Consider the following 15,472-nt stretch of genomic DNA (forward strand, 5'->3'; position numbering starts at 1 on the left):
ACTAGAAGAGTCTAGAAATCTACACCCAAACACGATTCTGGCAACATCGGGCGATTGCAGCCGGTTCCTATCATTTCCCATATATGATCCATTGCCAATTACACTTATGGAATAACAAAAGGCAGAATAGTTAGGACAGTTACTCTATATGTGTATTCAAGTCGTGAGAAATCTGAGGTTCCGACAAATAATGTCAAAACCCGCTTCCCCCGCCCGGAACAAGCTATGGCAACCCCGTGGCTTTCTACAGATCTAGCTTACGTATGGTCACCTTTTCCGCCTCGTCTTCGCCAACGACTTTCACCTTGAGAGTTATGTGGTTGTCCGTGTTCTCTGTACCAAAACTTTTGATAAAAATGGACGAGAGAGTACAGACACTAGCAAAGGCGATGGAGACCAAGAAGACAGTCTTGAAGGATTCCGAGTAGGCCTCTTTGGCAGCATCCGTGACTGCAGCGAGTACACTTGGTGTCGCACCAGAGACAGCCGCGAAAGCTGAGGGATCTCCGCTGCTGATGGCCCCGAAGAGGCTGGGAAGGGAGGACTGGGGCAGTCCTGCACCCAAGGCCGCCGGAGTAACTTTCTTCGGAAGGTTCGACTTGAGTTCGTTCTGCAAGCAGGTGATGTAGACCGCCGCTATATGAGGCCAGTCAGCAAGAAAACTGTGCCGGTCACGCAACAAGGACACTTACAGGCAATCGAGCCCACGAACTGGCGGAAACAGCCGGAAAGCCCAAATGCGGAGCCGCTGCGCACACAAGTCAGCATCGCTATCGAATCTATGCACTGCAGGAGATGGCTCACAGGAGACGAGGCGGTATTTGCGTCGTAAAGCACAGCTGAGCGTTCAGTTGTAAGCCCGTGAGGCCCACTCCGATCAGGCACACGAAGACCGTCGACATGACACGCGAGTCCTTGTCGGATGCGGCCATTGCCGCGGTAAAGGCGCCTTGAAACAGGCTCCAGAACACAATTTGCCATCGATAGTGTTTGACACGCTTGGCGATGGGGGCGTACACGAAGGCCGCGGCTAATGTGGCCGAGGGTGATGCCATCTGGTAGTAACTCGCGGTTCGAGCGCTGGTTGTGAACAGGGCCGAGATCATTATCGGCCAGATGATGTTCATTGAATAGTAGCCCATGGCAGAGAAGGCAATGGTGGTGCAAGGGATGACAAACCTGGTATCTGGATGTGAGCAGCCAACCTCACAGTCTGAGAGAGGGTATCCCAAGAAGATCATCCAGGGAGAGGACTTACGCTCTACCCATCTTGATCAATTCCATTGAGACAAGTGGGATCTTCGGGATAGAAAGATATTCCCAATAGGCAAGCGCCACAAGACCAACACCACCGACGACGATGCAAGTGATGACCCGAGCCGAGTCCCACGGATACTGCTGACCACCCCACTGGAGGCCGAGCAGAATGGAGACCAAGGATCCTGCGAGCAGAATGACACCGAACCAGTCAAAGTGCATGAGCTCATACTTGAAGCCATGTTTCAACTCCTCGTTCTGGTCCATCTCTTCCCCTTTAGGCGGGAAATAGACGAGAAGGAGGCCGATGAAGGTTGTGGCTGCGATGGCCAGCATCAACCACCAGCAGCCTTTCCAACCAACACCGTAGTCGGCGATGAAACTTCCCGCTGGCAGAATAGTCAGTGCGGCCCACCGCACCTCTTTCTCGATTGGAAACTTACAGATCAGGGGGGCGAACTGCAAAGGCAACCCGCTGAGCGCCCAGAAGCCTAAGATAACACGGGCAGTTAGTGCACTGGGATTGCTAACTTGGGCTCGGGGCTAGGCTCACCCATCACGTACGGTTTGAACTGGTTGGGAACCAGCTCCAACATGGCCGCGGTGCTCAGTTGATTGGCTCCGTTCGCGATGCCAGAGAGAACCCCGGCTGCGATCATTTGATTGCTGGAGCTTGCGGTGGCCCCTACGACTGATCCGACGACGGAAAACACGTTCGCTAAGTCCTCCTGTCAGCAGCCGCGCGAAAGGCGGACGCCAAAACTGCTGTTCATACCTGCAAGGAATACGTAGCGTCGTCCGACAATATCAGACCATCTTCCCCAGATGGAGAAGACGACGGTGGCTGCCGTAATATGCGAAATAGGAATCCAAGTTGCGTTGGACGCCGCTCCTGCGCAACTCAGTTGGTGATGAGGCCACAAGGTCGTGGATTAGGCTCATACCGAAGGACTTCTGATACTCAGACACGAGAATGGAGCAGAAAAGGATGAAACCAATCGTCTGAGCATACGCAATGCCTAGAAACTATCTCCTTGTCAGAAGGTCACTCTTGGGTTGCTACTCTTCAGCTAGGGCATACCAAAATACTAAGGTTGACGCGCCAGGTAAATACCTCGCGCCATGTCAGGTTGTCTTCTCTAGAGGATCTCAGGGGAGTCGCCTTCTCGGACACATGGTTCGGGTTATCCCCATGCGTCAGCTCCTCTTGTTGGGTGTAGTCGATTTTAGAGTCCATCTCAGGCAAGGTTGAACATGCGAGCCATCGGTTCTGCGGTAAGTTCCACGTTTCGAAGCAACCCTTTGCTGCAGCTTGTGCGCGATCGAAAAAGCTCCTGTCGAGAATATAAGGATGCAAGCTGATATGAGAAGATTTATCGAAACGTTGGCTGGGCACGCCTGTGGCAACACCAGTCAGAACAACGAACCGGGGATCCCGCAAATTGAGGGGTAAAGGGACTCATGATTCAGCGTCCACGCGCATTAGACAGCACATTTCTCGCTCGACGAGACTCCCCCTGACAATGACAAGGGACGTGGGGTCTAGGCCTGGATAGCAACGAAATTGCGCAAGCAAGGGTGAGTCAGTCGTTCTAGTTCTGCTCGGGAAAGCTCAAAACCTCTGTGCAATATCACACCCCAAACGGACTTGTGATAGTCGAAATGGGTACATCTATCACGACGTACGAAAAGTCCAGCAATAGCATGGACCGGACTCACACTAGGCGTGAGCATGGTCCGGACTGCCAACTCTGTGTCTTGAGCAAGGTATAGAGGTTAGAGCTTACCATCTCAGGCGAATAGTCGGCAAATGGCTGCCAAGGGACGACGAGACGAACTATTCCTAAAAAGCAACCCTTCCGCATGCGGATTGCAGGCCGAATCACCACTCTTAGAGGAGATCTAGTGGGAGAGAGGAGAGGGAGTTTTCTCCCTGAACAAACCAGGGAACATGACCAAAAGGGACATTCTTATAAGACTACTGCGTTCAATGGACCCGATTAGCATGCTTCCCAAGTTCGACCGGCTATAGTTCTAGTGCGCAATTGGTAAGTTTTACAGAGGCAAACCACCCGGGGATCTAAATTATAAGAGTCTATGTACGGAGTACATACAGTTGAGACTTTACGCATGAGATTCTAGAACACAACCTAGAATGGACGCACAATCTCGCCTCATGTCCTGGGCACAAATCAAGAGGAATTACGTTGGTCAAGTGGCCTGTGCACAAACGCAGCGAGGGGGGGCTGTTCCTGACTCATGCCAAGAGCTGCCTTATTTGGGGGTGCAATCGCTGACATCGTAGCTAGGAAGAATCAGGCTAGCCGCGCAAGGCTTTGCGGCTTGATGCTGCGCTAGTTTTTGCCGGAAAGGGGTCCAGATCTGCCACATCAGCTGCACCTCCATGCTGCTCCTCCCCAGGGTGACAGGGGGTGAGTGGAGCAGACTAGACCACGAAAATATGCATGTACATACAGGCGGAACATCTCCACGTGGGTGATTGTAACAAATAGCTCTCCGGACACACACGGTTGTGGAGCGGAACTCCTATGTCAGCATTGCATGTGTCGAGGATGGCACAGAAGTGAATTGTCTTGCCAAATCTGAAGCATCTCTGCTGTGGAGCAGAAAGCTCATCGGAGAGGCTGACGGCATGGCGTACGTCGAGTCTACAGTTTTGTATATCTACCGGCTCGCGCCGTTCTATGCGCAGATGTGCTACATAAATTCTTCTAGACGCTCTTACTAAACAAGCTCCTTTGCCGTTGCGATGGCCCAATTCCCTACTATTGAACAGTTATCCAAGGCGAAGACGGATTCCGAGCTGAGTCATGAATCACGCGGCCTGGTCGCGGTTGTGCGCTTCTCTAGCTCATCGTCGGGTGTTGACTTCGTCTTCCAGGGCACAGGTGTGGCCGAAGTGAGGGCGGCGACGGGCGACGCGGCAGTCACCATTAGTGCTAGCGACGCGTTCTGGAACACGGCCCTGAAGCTCGAGGATGGTGCGCCAATCCCGGGATACGAGAGTCTCACGATGGCGCAGACCAGCGGCCTCAGCGTCTCGGGCGACTTTCTGGGTGTGATCGCGCCGTACCAGCTTGCGCTACAGCGCCTCTTCATCCTGTTCCTCGACATTGCTCGACCGGTCAAGCGGCACCCGTTCGTGGAGACCTTCCGCGACACCGACACCGCGGTTGGTCGCTATGTCTGGGTCAAGGCCAACGGCACTGAGGCGCGCATTTACTACGAGGAGGCCGGCACGGGACCGATCCCGTTCCTTCTCCAGGCCACCGCCGGTGCCGACAGCCGCCAGTACCGGTACTTCCTCGCCGACCCGGTGTTGCAGAAGCGCTTCCGACTGATCGCGTACGACCTGCCCTACCACGGTAAGTCGATGCCGCCGTCAGACGACCGCTGGTGGGAGAAGAAGTATCTGCCGGACGTCGACTACCTGATGTCCTGGGTGGTGGGCCTGGCCGATGCGCTGTCGCTCGATCAGCCCTGGTTCATGGGCTGCTCGGTCGGCGGCCAGCTCGCGCTCGATCTCGCGGCCGAGCACAAGGACCGCTTCGGCGCCTTCTTCTCCCTGAATGGCTGGTACGACTGCCCGCCTACGTTCAAATCCTTGTCCAACGATATCTTCCGAACGCCATCCATCTCGCCGCATCTGTTCTCGGCCAACATGATCGGCGCCTGCAGCCCTTTGGCCCCCGAATTCAATGTCCATGAAGTCCAATGGATCTATGCCTCCAACTACCCCGGCATCTACGCGGGCGACAATGACTACTTTGCTAGCGGGCACGACATGAAGCGGAATGGTCATAAGATCGACGGGAAGAAGCCCGTCTACCTGCTCACCGGCCAGTACGATCACACTACGCACGATAAGGAGCACGGCGCCCCGGCCGTCGCTAAGAACATCCCGAGCATCAAGTTCAGGGTCCTAAAGGGCCTTAGTCATTTCACCATGTCCGACGATCCTATCGCCTTCCGAAATACGTTGCTGCCCATTTTGGATGAGGCCCTGGCGGAGACCAAGTCGGTTTGACGTGTCGCGATCTGGGGCAATGTACGGCTCACGGAATGCGCGCACAACAAATAAATCGGCGGCTACCGATACAAATTCTAGGGAGTGCGGCTGCGCGCAGGCATCCACGTGTCGGCGGGTCTCACTCGGGACTGGGAAGAGAGGCGCATCTCTGCGCGTTGGAGCATGCCACAGCTTGTATCGATGTCCGCCGATGATAGATGTTCTGGAAGTGCCCTCTCCGCAACTGGCCGGCTTGTCTGTAGAAAAATATGGTGGAAGGGTGCCCTATGCTTACTGTTGTAGATCTGCGAGAGGCTGTGGACTTGCTGTTGAGCTCGTTTGTTCCATCCAAGTAGGCTGTCGCCTTCCATCGCCACGTATCAAAGATGTCCAAAAAACCCCGGATCGCTCAGCTTCGCTTCTCTCCTTTGCTTTCCTTTTCTTCAGGTGGGCGTGACTGGTTTTCGCCTCACTGCTGTTTGCGGAAAGTTGAGATTGGAACGGCCCACAGCCTCACAGCCAGTGCCGCATGCGCATCTTCTGGGGTATGGCATGAATTCTTGGAGGTAGTCAAACAAGCAGAAAGCCGTGGCTGAGCGGTGCCGCGTGCTCGCCACGCCCCGTAGCCCGCCGGACCTTGAATCCTTTGTCTAGTGTACACTCCGCGTTCTGGCACCCGGATTGAATGCCCTGCTTCTCCCATCGATCAACGCCCGTGGAGTAGGGGCTGCGAGCGCCATGTCTCCTGGCTATCCAAGGATCTGACCCGCATCCATTGACGCTGGGGAGAGGACCGGAAACGCTCGGGGAAGGGTATCTTATCTCCACAGCTTGCAGATGTCCGTCTACCCCACAAAGACGAGTCAGCAGCTCAGGTACTCGTATTGTATTCTGGGTCCTTCAGAGATTGAGCTCTGAGACTAGTTAGCGTCACTCATCCAATAACTACTGTAAGTACATGCTGTAAGTACAATATTCTCCCTGCCTCTGACCAGGCTATCTATCTGCACCCGCGCCTGCGCAAAGGGTGCTCCACCGCGTCACCTTCTCGCCACCCATTTTTCTCTTCTCCGCATTTATTTCCCCGGAGGACAGTACATACGTACGCAAGTACTCGTACAGATGGCTCGGGTGGCTGTTTTGTTTTGTTCCACCCTAGTTGTCACATGTACATACATACATACGGTAAGCACCTGCCTGTCTTACCTCTTTGGTATCTGTACCTGCTGATACTAGACTAGAATAGGTCTGGCCCTCCCCAATCCTTTTAAGGACTTGGTCAACTCCTCCTGGACTTCACTTCCTTCGACATAGATATTCAGAGATAGCCATCGGCATTCAGGATCGCGTCAACTTACTGGCCTACGGAGTAGATCCACGGCCATCGCCACCTGTGCTGGATAGGAATCTCTCATTTCACGAAATCCTTCTTCTGCTCCATCGTCGACATACGACACTGTTCGCTATTTTTTGTCACGTCCCATCCTACTTATTCCCAGCATCAACACACGGTCTGGATTTTCCATCTGGTCTCTGCGTCTGGTATCTGCCTTTGAGTTCCGCTCCAAACACCATTAATCGATCCCTGATCCACTGGCTGTCTGTTCACTGGCCTCTCAAATCGAACAAATGTTCGGCACCTTCAGGTACGACAAGACTCGGGAGAGTGCAACCTCGTTGGCGGAACGCAAACGCACCCGGGATAGGCAGGCACAGCAAAAGCTCCGCGAGAGGAGGATCGAACGCATCCAGAGGCTGGAGGAGCAAGTGGCCCTGTGTGAACAACGCCATGGCCAAGCGATGCTGGAACCGCTGCTGGAACGGGTGGGGGATCTCGAGCTCGAAAACAAAACCTTGAACGAGAGATGGCAGAAGCTGTTCCAGGCGTTCAGCTCAGCTCGCCATCTGCTGACGCAAGCGGCGGACCTGCTGGGAGAACACATGGTGAACGGGCCTCCGTTGACGCAGGACGCCTCCCAACATGTCGCTGTTGGCGAGGACGGGGCAATAGGTGACAATCTGGCCATGGCGCCGTCGATAACGGTGCCCAACGGCGCGTCCGCGAGCCTCCTCCAGTTGACGGACTTGATTTGTGCTCCTTCTACCTTGCCTCTGCTTAGCCATGGCCCCGACTCCGACGGCGCAACCGACCTGGTGGTGAACCCCGGTTCCAACCCCTGCTCGGGTCACGTTGCTCCGGACAATGCCGACTCCAGGATCCTTGAATTCACCCCAACCTCCATCGAACGGTGGCGCGCCTCGTTCATCGAGAGCTGTGACAGCTCCTCCGGCCCGCTGGTGGGGGAACCGGGCGGTGTTCCGGACCAAGAGGGCTCCGTGTTCCAAGCCGCGCAACGCCCTACGCCCAAGGAGAGTGAGTTGACGAGAGCCAGCGGGCCCGACTTCCGCCAGGACCGTCTCAGCGGAGTAGGCTCGATGCTGATGCCCATGCTCGGCCCGCCGTGGGCGTCACTGCCAAACAGCGGCCTGGAAGATAGCCTCAATCGAGAGTTTTTGCCCTGGTTCATGCACCCACAGGCCATCGTCGCATCGCCCCGGCTTCCAGATCCCTCCCACCTCCTGTTCGGCTCGAAGACCAACTTCCTCGCCGATGAGGTCCACACAGCCCTCCGCAAGTCCCGCGTTGCAGAGCCTGAACGTCTGGCCAAAGGCTGGCTGATCTACGTCTACAGCAAATGGCGCGTGTGTCCGACCAAGGAGAGCTTCGAGCTCATCCCTGCCTTCATGCGGCCGACCCGGGAGCAGCTGGTCTTCCCCCACCAGGCCATCTTTGACCTGATCACCTGGCCCGCGATCCGCCTTGCCTTGATCCGCCAGGGAACTCCGAATGGCGGCTTCGCCGAGATCTTCAGCGCCATGGCTTGTTGCGCCAAGGTCCGCTGGCCCTGGGGGAAGGAGATATTGGAGACCAGTGAAACGAACGAGCTGAGCATCCGGCCCGACTTTTTCCAGGTTTTTACGCAGCTCGAAGGCTGGGGCCTAACCTCGGAATTCATCCGCAGCTACGGCCACTTGTTGGAGGACATGGATCCTGAATCTTATGTCTACAATGTCCTGTAACTACTCAAAATTGCGGTTCGAATATCATGCATTCATGCATGCGAAAATGTATATCTATACCTGTATCCCTCTACCCAGCCATTTCAATCACACTCCGCCGCAGTCTTCTCCGCCCATCTCCTCATCGTTGTAACGGCAGCATGTGCACCTTCTTCGCCGACTAATAGGTCATACTGTGGAGGAAAAAGCGCTTTGTCAGCAAGGGAAACCTGCACAGGAAGGGCGGATACTTACTTGATAAAAACAGTCTTGGTTTCCGTGTACGCATTAATGCCAGCCTGTAACAAATCCTGTGTCAGCACATGTAGGGGATCCAAGGGGAAGCAGAGTGAGTATAACCACCCCACTAGGAGCTCAAGGACCTGGTGAGCCGATACTAGGTTTTCCCAAAGATACAAGAAGTCCAGCTTGCTTACCCTGCCCATTTCTCGGCCCCAGCCGCTTTGTTTTACACCCCCAAACGGCACGGTCTGGTCGACCATGGTGCAGCAATTGACGCAAACGGTGCCGCTGTCGATCTGGGAGACGATGCGCATGGCCCGGTTCAGATCCTGGGTAAACACGGCGCCGGAGAGGCCGAATTGGCTGTCGTTCGCGCGGGCGATGACGTCCTCCTCGGTTTCAAACTCGCTCACCACAACCACGGGGCCAAAGATCTCCTCTTTGTAGACTTTTGCCGTGGGCGTAGGGTCGAGAAAGATGGTCGGTGTCATCCAAGATCCCTGTCACGCCGGACAGGTTAGCGCAACGCGAAATAGGATATTGTCTCTTGGGACCCGCCCCGGGGGTGGTGTTCCTCCTAGGGGAAGGGGGGGGGGGGGGCAAACCCCCAGTAATCTTACCTGCGCGTACAAAGCCTTGCCGCCTGTCACGAGGGTCGCTTCGGACTTTCCGGACTCGACATAGGACAAGACCTTCTCGAACTGTAGCTTGTCGACCAACGGAGGGAAGAGCGTCCCTTCGTGATGGGCATCCGTGCCAAAGGCTGCTGCCATCTGCTCAAAAAGCCCCTTGAGTTGCGCCAGGAATGTCTCTTTAATATCTTTGTGCACGTAGACTCGCGAGCTGGCAATACATGCCTGGCCCGAGTTGCCGAGGATACCCTGCATGCACCACTGCACCGCATTTGGGAGGTTAGCATCAGGGAAGACGATGCTTGGGCTCTTCCCGCCGAGTTCGAGCGTGACACGCTTGAGGTTGGTCCTCGCCGCCGCCTCCGCGATACGCTTGCCCGTCGCCACGCTACCGGTGAAGGAGATCTTGTCGATGTCGAGGTGCGACGCGAGCAGCGCACCCGTCGAGCCGGGCCCATTGACTAGGTTCATCACGCCGGCCGGGATGCCTGCCTCCAGGAGAATCTTCCCGAAATAGATGGTCGACAGGGGTGTCTTCTCGCTCGCCTTCAAAACCATCGTGTTACCCGCAGCCAGGCAAGGCGCTCCCTTCATCGCGATCATCACCAGCGGCCCGTTGAAGGCATTGACCGCCGCACACACCCCGATCGGCTCCCGCCGCACGAGCTTCATAAACCCGTTGTCGGCAGGCCACGATTCGCCCTCGAGCTTATCACACCAGCCGGCATAGTCTGCACACATTCTCTGTTAGTTATCTAACCACTCTACTACAGCATACCAGAGTAAACCCACAGCGGAAAATCCCCGAGGCCATCGGCACTTCGAACTTCCTAGTCTGCGTCATGGGCTTGCCCGTGCACAAGGCCTCGAGCCGCCCGAATTCGTCGGCGTGCTCGTCGATCAGGTCTGCAATCCGTAGCAAAAGCTTAGCTCGTGCCTGAGGCGGTGTCGCCGCCCATGGCTTGAACGCAGCGCGGGCTGCGGCGACCGCAGCATCGATATCGGCCTGTTCCGCCACGTGGATATCGTCGGTCACCACTGAGTGATCGGAGGGCCGGTAGCAGCTCATCCGGGCGTTAGATGTTGCGTCCACATACTGTGCAGCATTTGTGTATCAGCCCTCGCTGGCCTTTGATACGCGGAGAGGACGCTTCTTGCTCACTCACCTTTCCGTTGATGAACTGTCGGGTTTCCAGCGGGCCTTTGCCCTCGGGCACAGGGACGGCGTAATAATCCATCAATATCGCGGAGACAATGCCACCCTAACAGTAAAGGCTGAAATAATGAAGAAGCAGAGTCGTCGTCGGCGTGACAGCAGTAGGTATTGCTCACAGACTGAAGCGTTCTATCGGAGAAAACACCGGTCTTGTCAAGGCACAACCATTTTATGCAAGAATTCCCATTGAGCCCGTCCTGACGAGGCAAACACTAGCAACGTCAAATCTTACATTTCGTGGATTGGTCGTTAATCATGACCAAGTTAATACCGAACGGAGAATCCTAGCCCTCTTCCCCATAGCCATATCAGGAGATACGCGATTACATTAGCTGGTCATGACTCCGCAACAATGGCCGCCCGTCACGAGCCCGATGGGTCTTCTCGACGTCAACTAACGACCCTGCGACCTGCCAAATGAGGAAACTTGGCGCTGACACCGGTGGATAGTGCCCCTGATTCATCGCCCGTTCCAGAACACCAGCAGACCGCGTGGGCCAATACACTATACTAGTACTATTCTAGGAGTGGGTTCCGTCGTAAAATGTATTGATCTATGTGTGTATGTATGTACATCCACAAGTCTAGCGAATTCTTGCTGGACTTGCGTCCCCCCTCTACATCATGTCCTATTTCACCAATAGCTCCAAAGGCACCGGCGGCTCGAGTAAGGCCTTGAGCGGCTCTGACTTTGAACCCAACACCTTCAGCCGTCTCAATGTTGTCGTCGTCGGTGGTGGTATAGCGGGGTTGCCCGCGACGCTCGGCCCAAGGAAACAAGGTCACCTTGTCACAGTTAGGCTCATCCACATGCGGCCACCCCGCCTAGCACCCCAAGGCTAATCGGGACATCCAGATTCTTGAGCAGTCGGACTCTTCGGATGAGGATGGCGCCCCTCTCGATCTCACGCCGAACGCCAACGACATTCTCAAGAGATTCGGTGTGCACGTGGAGAACCTTGGAGGAACTGGCGGCGCAGCAACTAGCAATGGCGTAAGCTCTCGGTGGGCCCGTCACGGCACCCCCCAACATTGCAGTTGACCATGTTCGACAGAGCACCGACTATATGACCATGCAGGCCAGGTCCATCAAACCATCCACAACGCAGCTTCGACCAAGCTGTGGCAACATGTGCCGGAACTGCCGCGATGGCACAACGAGAGAGTCGTTCTTATCGGCGAAGCCGCCCATGCATACGGTTTGCGACCAGTGTACAGTGCTGGACAGGCTCTGGAAGATGCGGCCGCGCTGGCGGCGCTACTACTGCTCGAAGTGAGTGCTGATCAAGTGCCGGAAGCGCTCCAGTTTTACCAGGAATTCCGCACTTTCACGTACTGTGCTCGATGGATTCTTGCCCGAGGGCTTCAGCTTCCGCTCTCGCGGGTCCGCGTGGCCGAGGCGTCGTGGATGACTGGGATAGTGACTGGCATGGACTGGCTGCTGGGCGGCGCCGGATACAATCACACGGCGCTCTTGCTTCATGGCGTCGACTGTATGAGCGTTATGTCGGTGCCGTCGGCCAACCAGGCGTCGCCGACGTCCAGTATCCCATTTATTCGCCGTTCGCCGGCACCAGCCGTGTCCAGACCAAGACGGCCAAGATGGAGGTGACCAAGGACAACTCAATCACCTATTACCAAGGTGACGAGCTCACCCTGCCCACCTGGCACGGTTATGTGGATCGCTTTGCCGAAGATGCCCTTCTACGGGGTGGTGAGCGGGTTCGCCATGCAGGGCACCGGGGTCGAGAAGATAACCGGGATACCATCCGGATTGAATAGTCTCTGAGGTTGGAGGGGCTGGAATGGTGCTCTCTACATCTATGGGTGGTGAAAGAGAAACGCTTTTTGTCCATGTTCTGAGTCGAGACCCACGCCCACGAAAGCGACGTTCCCGGACCCTTTTTCCGCCGCCAAACATGTGAGACGGTTGAAGAATCGAGATAGCTATCTTTATTCGTGACCCCTTTGAAAGAAGCTCCCATAAAGAACAAAATATTCAATTACCCTTGGATTGGACTTTGCGTGGTGATGTTTGGACAATCTCTAGACTTTTTAAATTCCGCGCGAAGAAGTAGACGTAGCAATTTGGCTCATGACAATTTGGCACATTTCGTACTAGTTGATTTGCCGTCCCTCCTAGACTAGGATTAACAAAGTAGTACCATCAGCCACCAATGCCATACCGTCCTTCCTAGAACAAGTTGCCCCAGGTGACGCTCTTGCGAATCTGGTATTCCTCCAGACCGTATTTGCTTCCCTCCTTTCCGAGGCCAGACTCCTTAATACCGCCGAACGGGGCTTCGGCCGCACTGATCTTGCCCGTGTTAACCCCTACCATGCCGACCTCAAGAGCTTTGGCGAGTTTCCAGATCTTTTTAGGGTCTTCAGAGAAGAAATATCCGGCCAGACCGAACTCGGTATCGTTGGCCATCTCGATGACCTCGTCCACGGTGTCGAAGGCAAAGACAGGCGCCAAGGGTCCGAAGGTCTCATCTTTGGCCACGAGCATCTGTTGTGTCACCCCGGTCAGCAGGGCTGGCTGGATGAAGTAGCCGTCCATCTCGGCGGGGGTGTCGCCGCCAAAGACCAACTGAGCACCTTTCGATACTGCGTCGTCGATGTGCTCCTTGACCTTTTGGACCGCGGCGCGGTTGACCAACGGCCCGTGCGTGACGGTCGGGTCAAGGCCAGATCCGATCTTGAAATTTTCGACCTTCTTGCGGAGCGCAGCGACGAACCGGTCGTGGATGCCGCGTTGCACATAGAGTCGGTTCGCGCACACGCATGTTTGGCCGCTGCAGCGGTATTTACAGGCCAAGACGCCGTCAACGGCAATCTCCAGGTTGGCGTCGTCGAAGACGATATACGGGGCGTTCCCGCCAAGTTCCATCGACACCTTCTTCATCGTCTCGGACGCTTGCTTAGTGATAAGCTTACCTACCCCCGTCGAACCCGTAAAGCTGACCTTCTTGATGATGGGGTTCGTGTACAGTTCGGCAACGGCTGCGCGGTTCTTGGTTGTGACCACCTGGATGACGTTCGGTGGAATGCCCGCCTCGACGGCCAGCGCTGTCAACGCCAGCGTACAAAGCGGGGTCTCGCTCGGCGGCTTGATGACAACGGTGCAGCCGGCTGCGATGGCAGGCGCCAGCTTCCTGGTGACCATGGCAATGGGAAAGTTCCACGGCGTGACGACGCCGCAGACCCCAATGGGTTGGCGTAGAACTAGATTGGTCGCATTTTTATGCTGAGACGGAATGATGTCGCCGTAAGATCGAATCGCCTCTTCCGCAAACCAGGTGATGAAGCTCGCACCGTACTCGACTTCGGCTTCGGCCTCCGGGAGGGTTTTCCCGTTCTCCATGGTAAGAATCACGCCCAGGTCGTGGGCGTGGGCGCGCACGAGGGCGGCCCACTTGTGCAGCAGTTTCGAACGGTCATGTTCGCTGGTCTCCTTGAAGGTCTTGAATTCAGCTTCGGCGTGAGTGATGGCTCGTTTGAAATCGTCGACTTCCAGATTGGCAATCTGAGCGATCGGCTTATTGGTTACGGGATCATATACGGGGAACTTGGACGACCTAGAAACCCATTCGCCTCCAATGAAGGCGGAATCTCGAAGCAGCGAGTGGTTTTTGACCACAGCCTCGAGGCTGGGAGGATGGCTGAATGCTCGTGCGTCGCCCATGGCTGGACGGTGAGGTTTCACGCAAAGAGTGGGTGTGCTGGTTACTTCAAGCCCTGTTAACGGGGGTGGGTCGTGTATTATATCACGCTCGAAAGACGAGGCCTGCACCTGCTTTCACTCAGCAAGACAGCTCGAGCGCGTTGAACGTATTTTTAACTATATCCAGAGACTCCCAGATCTGTGTGGAATTCCAGAACGGCAAGGTGTGAAGTCCGTCGGGAGGGAGACGCCATCCAAACATGAGGTGGTCGGGTTGACACCGGGTCATCTTGACTGCACCTAAGCACCAGATTCCAAGAGAAGTACGACCCGCTGCCGTTTGCTGCCAAATCCGACCACCGAACGCTTGGCCGAAGCCTGTGGGAGTTCCTAGTCTTGTGGCGGAGTGATGTGATGCTGGAAAGGGAGGAAATCTTGCGCTCCGCAACCCTGCCATCAACGACCAATAGTCTTCGCCCTGAGAGTGACACAGAGAGTACCCTGCTCATCCCGTCAGTGTAGCCATATTCCTGACGCCCTATCTAGCTAGACTTGGGTTCTAACTAGTATACATACTAGTTTCCCGCAGAAGACTGCACAGAATGTCTGTGTTCAGCTCTTCGGGCTTAGCGTTGACTCGTCACAGCCACCCTCGAATTTCGTCCGTCCGAATAATTTACACACGGCCGAGCTGCGAGACTGACGGTGTTAAGGGTGGATTTAACAAACGGCCGAGTCAAGGATGAAAAGGTGGTCAAGTAGTGCTGTAAGTTTCAGGATATACAAAATTGTGCGAGTGGGCCCTTGTATTGGGAAGTAGGAAATGCTTTTTCGGAGCGGAACCCTAGCTCGAGAGAGTGACGCACCGTCCCCGGTTTACCGGGTGGCCAATGAAAACATTATCCTCACCTCCGTGAGATGTGGTGGAGTTCTAGTTAACAGAGGTCTTCTGCTAGGCCTTTTCAGGAAGGTTGTCATTTCGCGATGTTTCAACAGGAGGCAAAACACTTCCGATGACTTTGATGGAGAGCCACGCCGCATCCAGCGTGTCCTTCTGAGAAGGTGCAACAATGGGCGATTCAAGTGCCCCGCCGTGACCAGTTCCTGAAGGTCAGAAAAAGAGTCACATGCAACATCTGTGGATGGTGGTAGTTAGCGTATACTGACTCAAGTCTGCCCCCGCAGGGATCGGAGGAGTCCAGTCTAGAAGCAAGCCGCCGGAGTGGAGGACCTGGCGATCAACAGGGGAATTTGTACCCAATTCGTAGAGCTCGCACCGCAGTACACTCATTGACCATTGCTTACTGAGTTCGCGCAGGGGACAGTTAAGGTCTTGTGCTATTGTTCAAACTGTCAGCGACCGATAG

At 55.4% G+C, this 15,472-nt stretch overlaps 6 protein-coding genes across 6 annotated transcripts; 3 read left to right on the forward strand and 3 right to left on the reverse strand.

Annotated features, from left to right (window-relative positions):
• Positions 1-244: 244 nt before the first annotated feature.
• Positions 245-2,494, reverse strand: AYO21_03411 (hypothetical protein; the record flags this gene model as incomplete). Its single annotated transcript, XM_022653385.1, has 9 exons — positions 245-636; positions 693-748; positions 805-1,179; positions 1,259-1,646; positions 1,701-1,748; positions 1,811-1,975; positions 2,033-2,149; positions 2,202-2,283; positions 2,339-2,494. 9 exons carry the CDS (start codon positions 2,492-2,494, stop codon positions 245-247), a joined length of 1,779 nt encoding a protein of 592 aa, XP_022514195.1.
• A 1,533-nt stretch (positions 2,495-4,027) lies between these two features.
• AYO21_03412 (hypothetical protein) lies at positions 4,028-5,305 on the forward strand (the record flags this gene model as incomplete). The annotated part of the gene is made up of 1 exon (XM_022653386.1): positions 4,028-5,305. One exon carries the CDS (start codon positions 4,028-4,030, stop codon positions 5,303-5,305), a length of 1,278 nt encoding a protein of 425 aa, XP_022514196.1.
• A 1,611-nt stretch (positions 5,306-6,916) lies between these two features.
• AYO21_03413 (protein required for cell viability) lies at positions 6,917-8,368 on the forward strand (the record flags this gene model as incomplete). The annotated part of the gene is made up of 1 exon (XM_022653387.1): positions 6,917-8,368. One exon carries the CDS (start codon positions 6,917-6,919, stop codon positions 8,366-8,368), a length of 1,452 nt encoding a protein of 483 aa, XP_022514197.1.
• Positions 8,369-8,598: 230 nt separating this feature from the next.
• On the reverse strand, positions 8,599-10,460 carry AYO21_03414 (hypothetical protein; the record flags this gene model as incomplete). Its single annotated transcript, XM_022653388.1, has 5 exons — positions 8,599-8,730; positions 8,785-9,090; positions 9,211-9,953; positions 10,015-10,318; positions 10,389-10,460. The coding sequence occupies 5 exons, from the start codon at positions 10,458-10,460 to the stop codon at positions 8,599-8,601; spliced, it is 1,557 nt and encodes a 518-aa protein (XP_022514198.1).
• Positions 10,461-11,062: 602 nt separating this feature from the next.
• AYO21_03415 (RNA-binding protein 39) lies at positions 11,063-12,220 on the forward strand (the record flags this gene model as incomplete). Its single annotated transcript, XM_022653389.1, has 4 exons — positions 11,063-11,233; positions 11,295-11,432; positions 11,523-11,931; positions 11,967-12,220. The coding sequence occupies 4 exons, from the start codon at positions 11,063-11,065 to the stop codon at positions 12,218-12,220; spliced, it is 972 nt and encodes a 323-aa protein (XP_022514199.1).
• Positions 12,221-12,632: 412 nt separating this feature from the next.
• AYO21_03416 (hypothetical protein) lies at positions 12,633-14,126 on the reverse strand (the record flags this gene model as incomplete). Its single annotated transcript, XM_022653390.1, has 1 exon — positions 12,633-14,126. The coding sequence occupies one exon, from the start codon at positions 14,124-14,126 to the stop codon at positions 12,633-12,635; it is 1,494 nt and encodes a 497-aa protein (XP_022514200.1).
• Positions 14,127-15,472: the final 1,346 nt, after the last annotated feature.

The sequence above is a fragment of the Fonsecaea monophora genome (genome assembly GCF_001642475.1).
Source record: "Fonsecaea monophora strain CBS 269.37 chromosome Unknown Scaff17, whole genome shotgun sequence".
Taxonomy (NCBI): Eukaryota; Fungi; Ascomycota; class Eurotiomycetes; order Chaetothyriales; family Herpotrichiellaceae; genus Fonsecaea; species Fonsecaea monophora.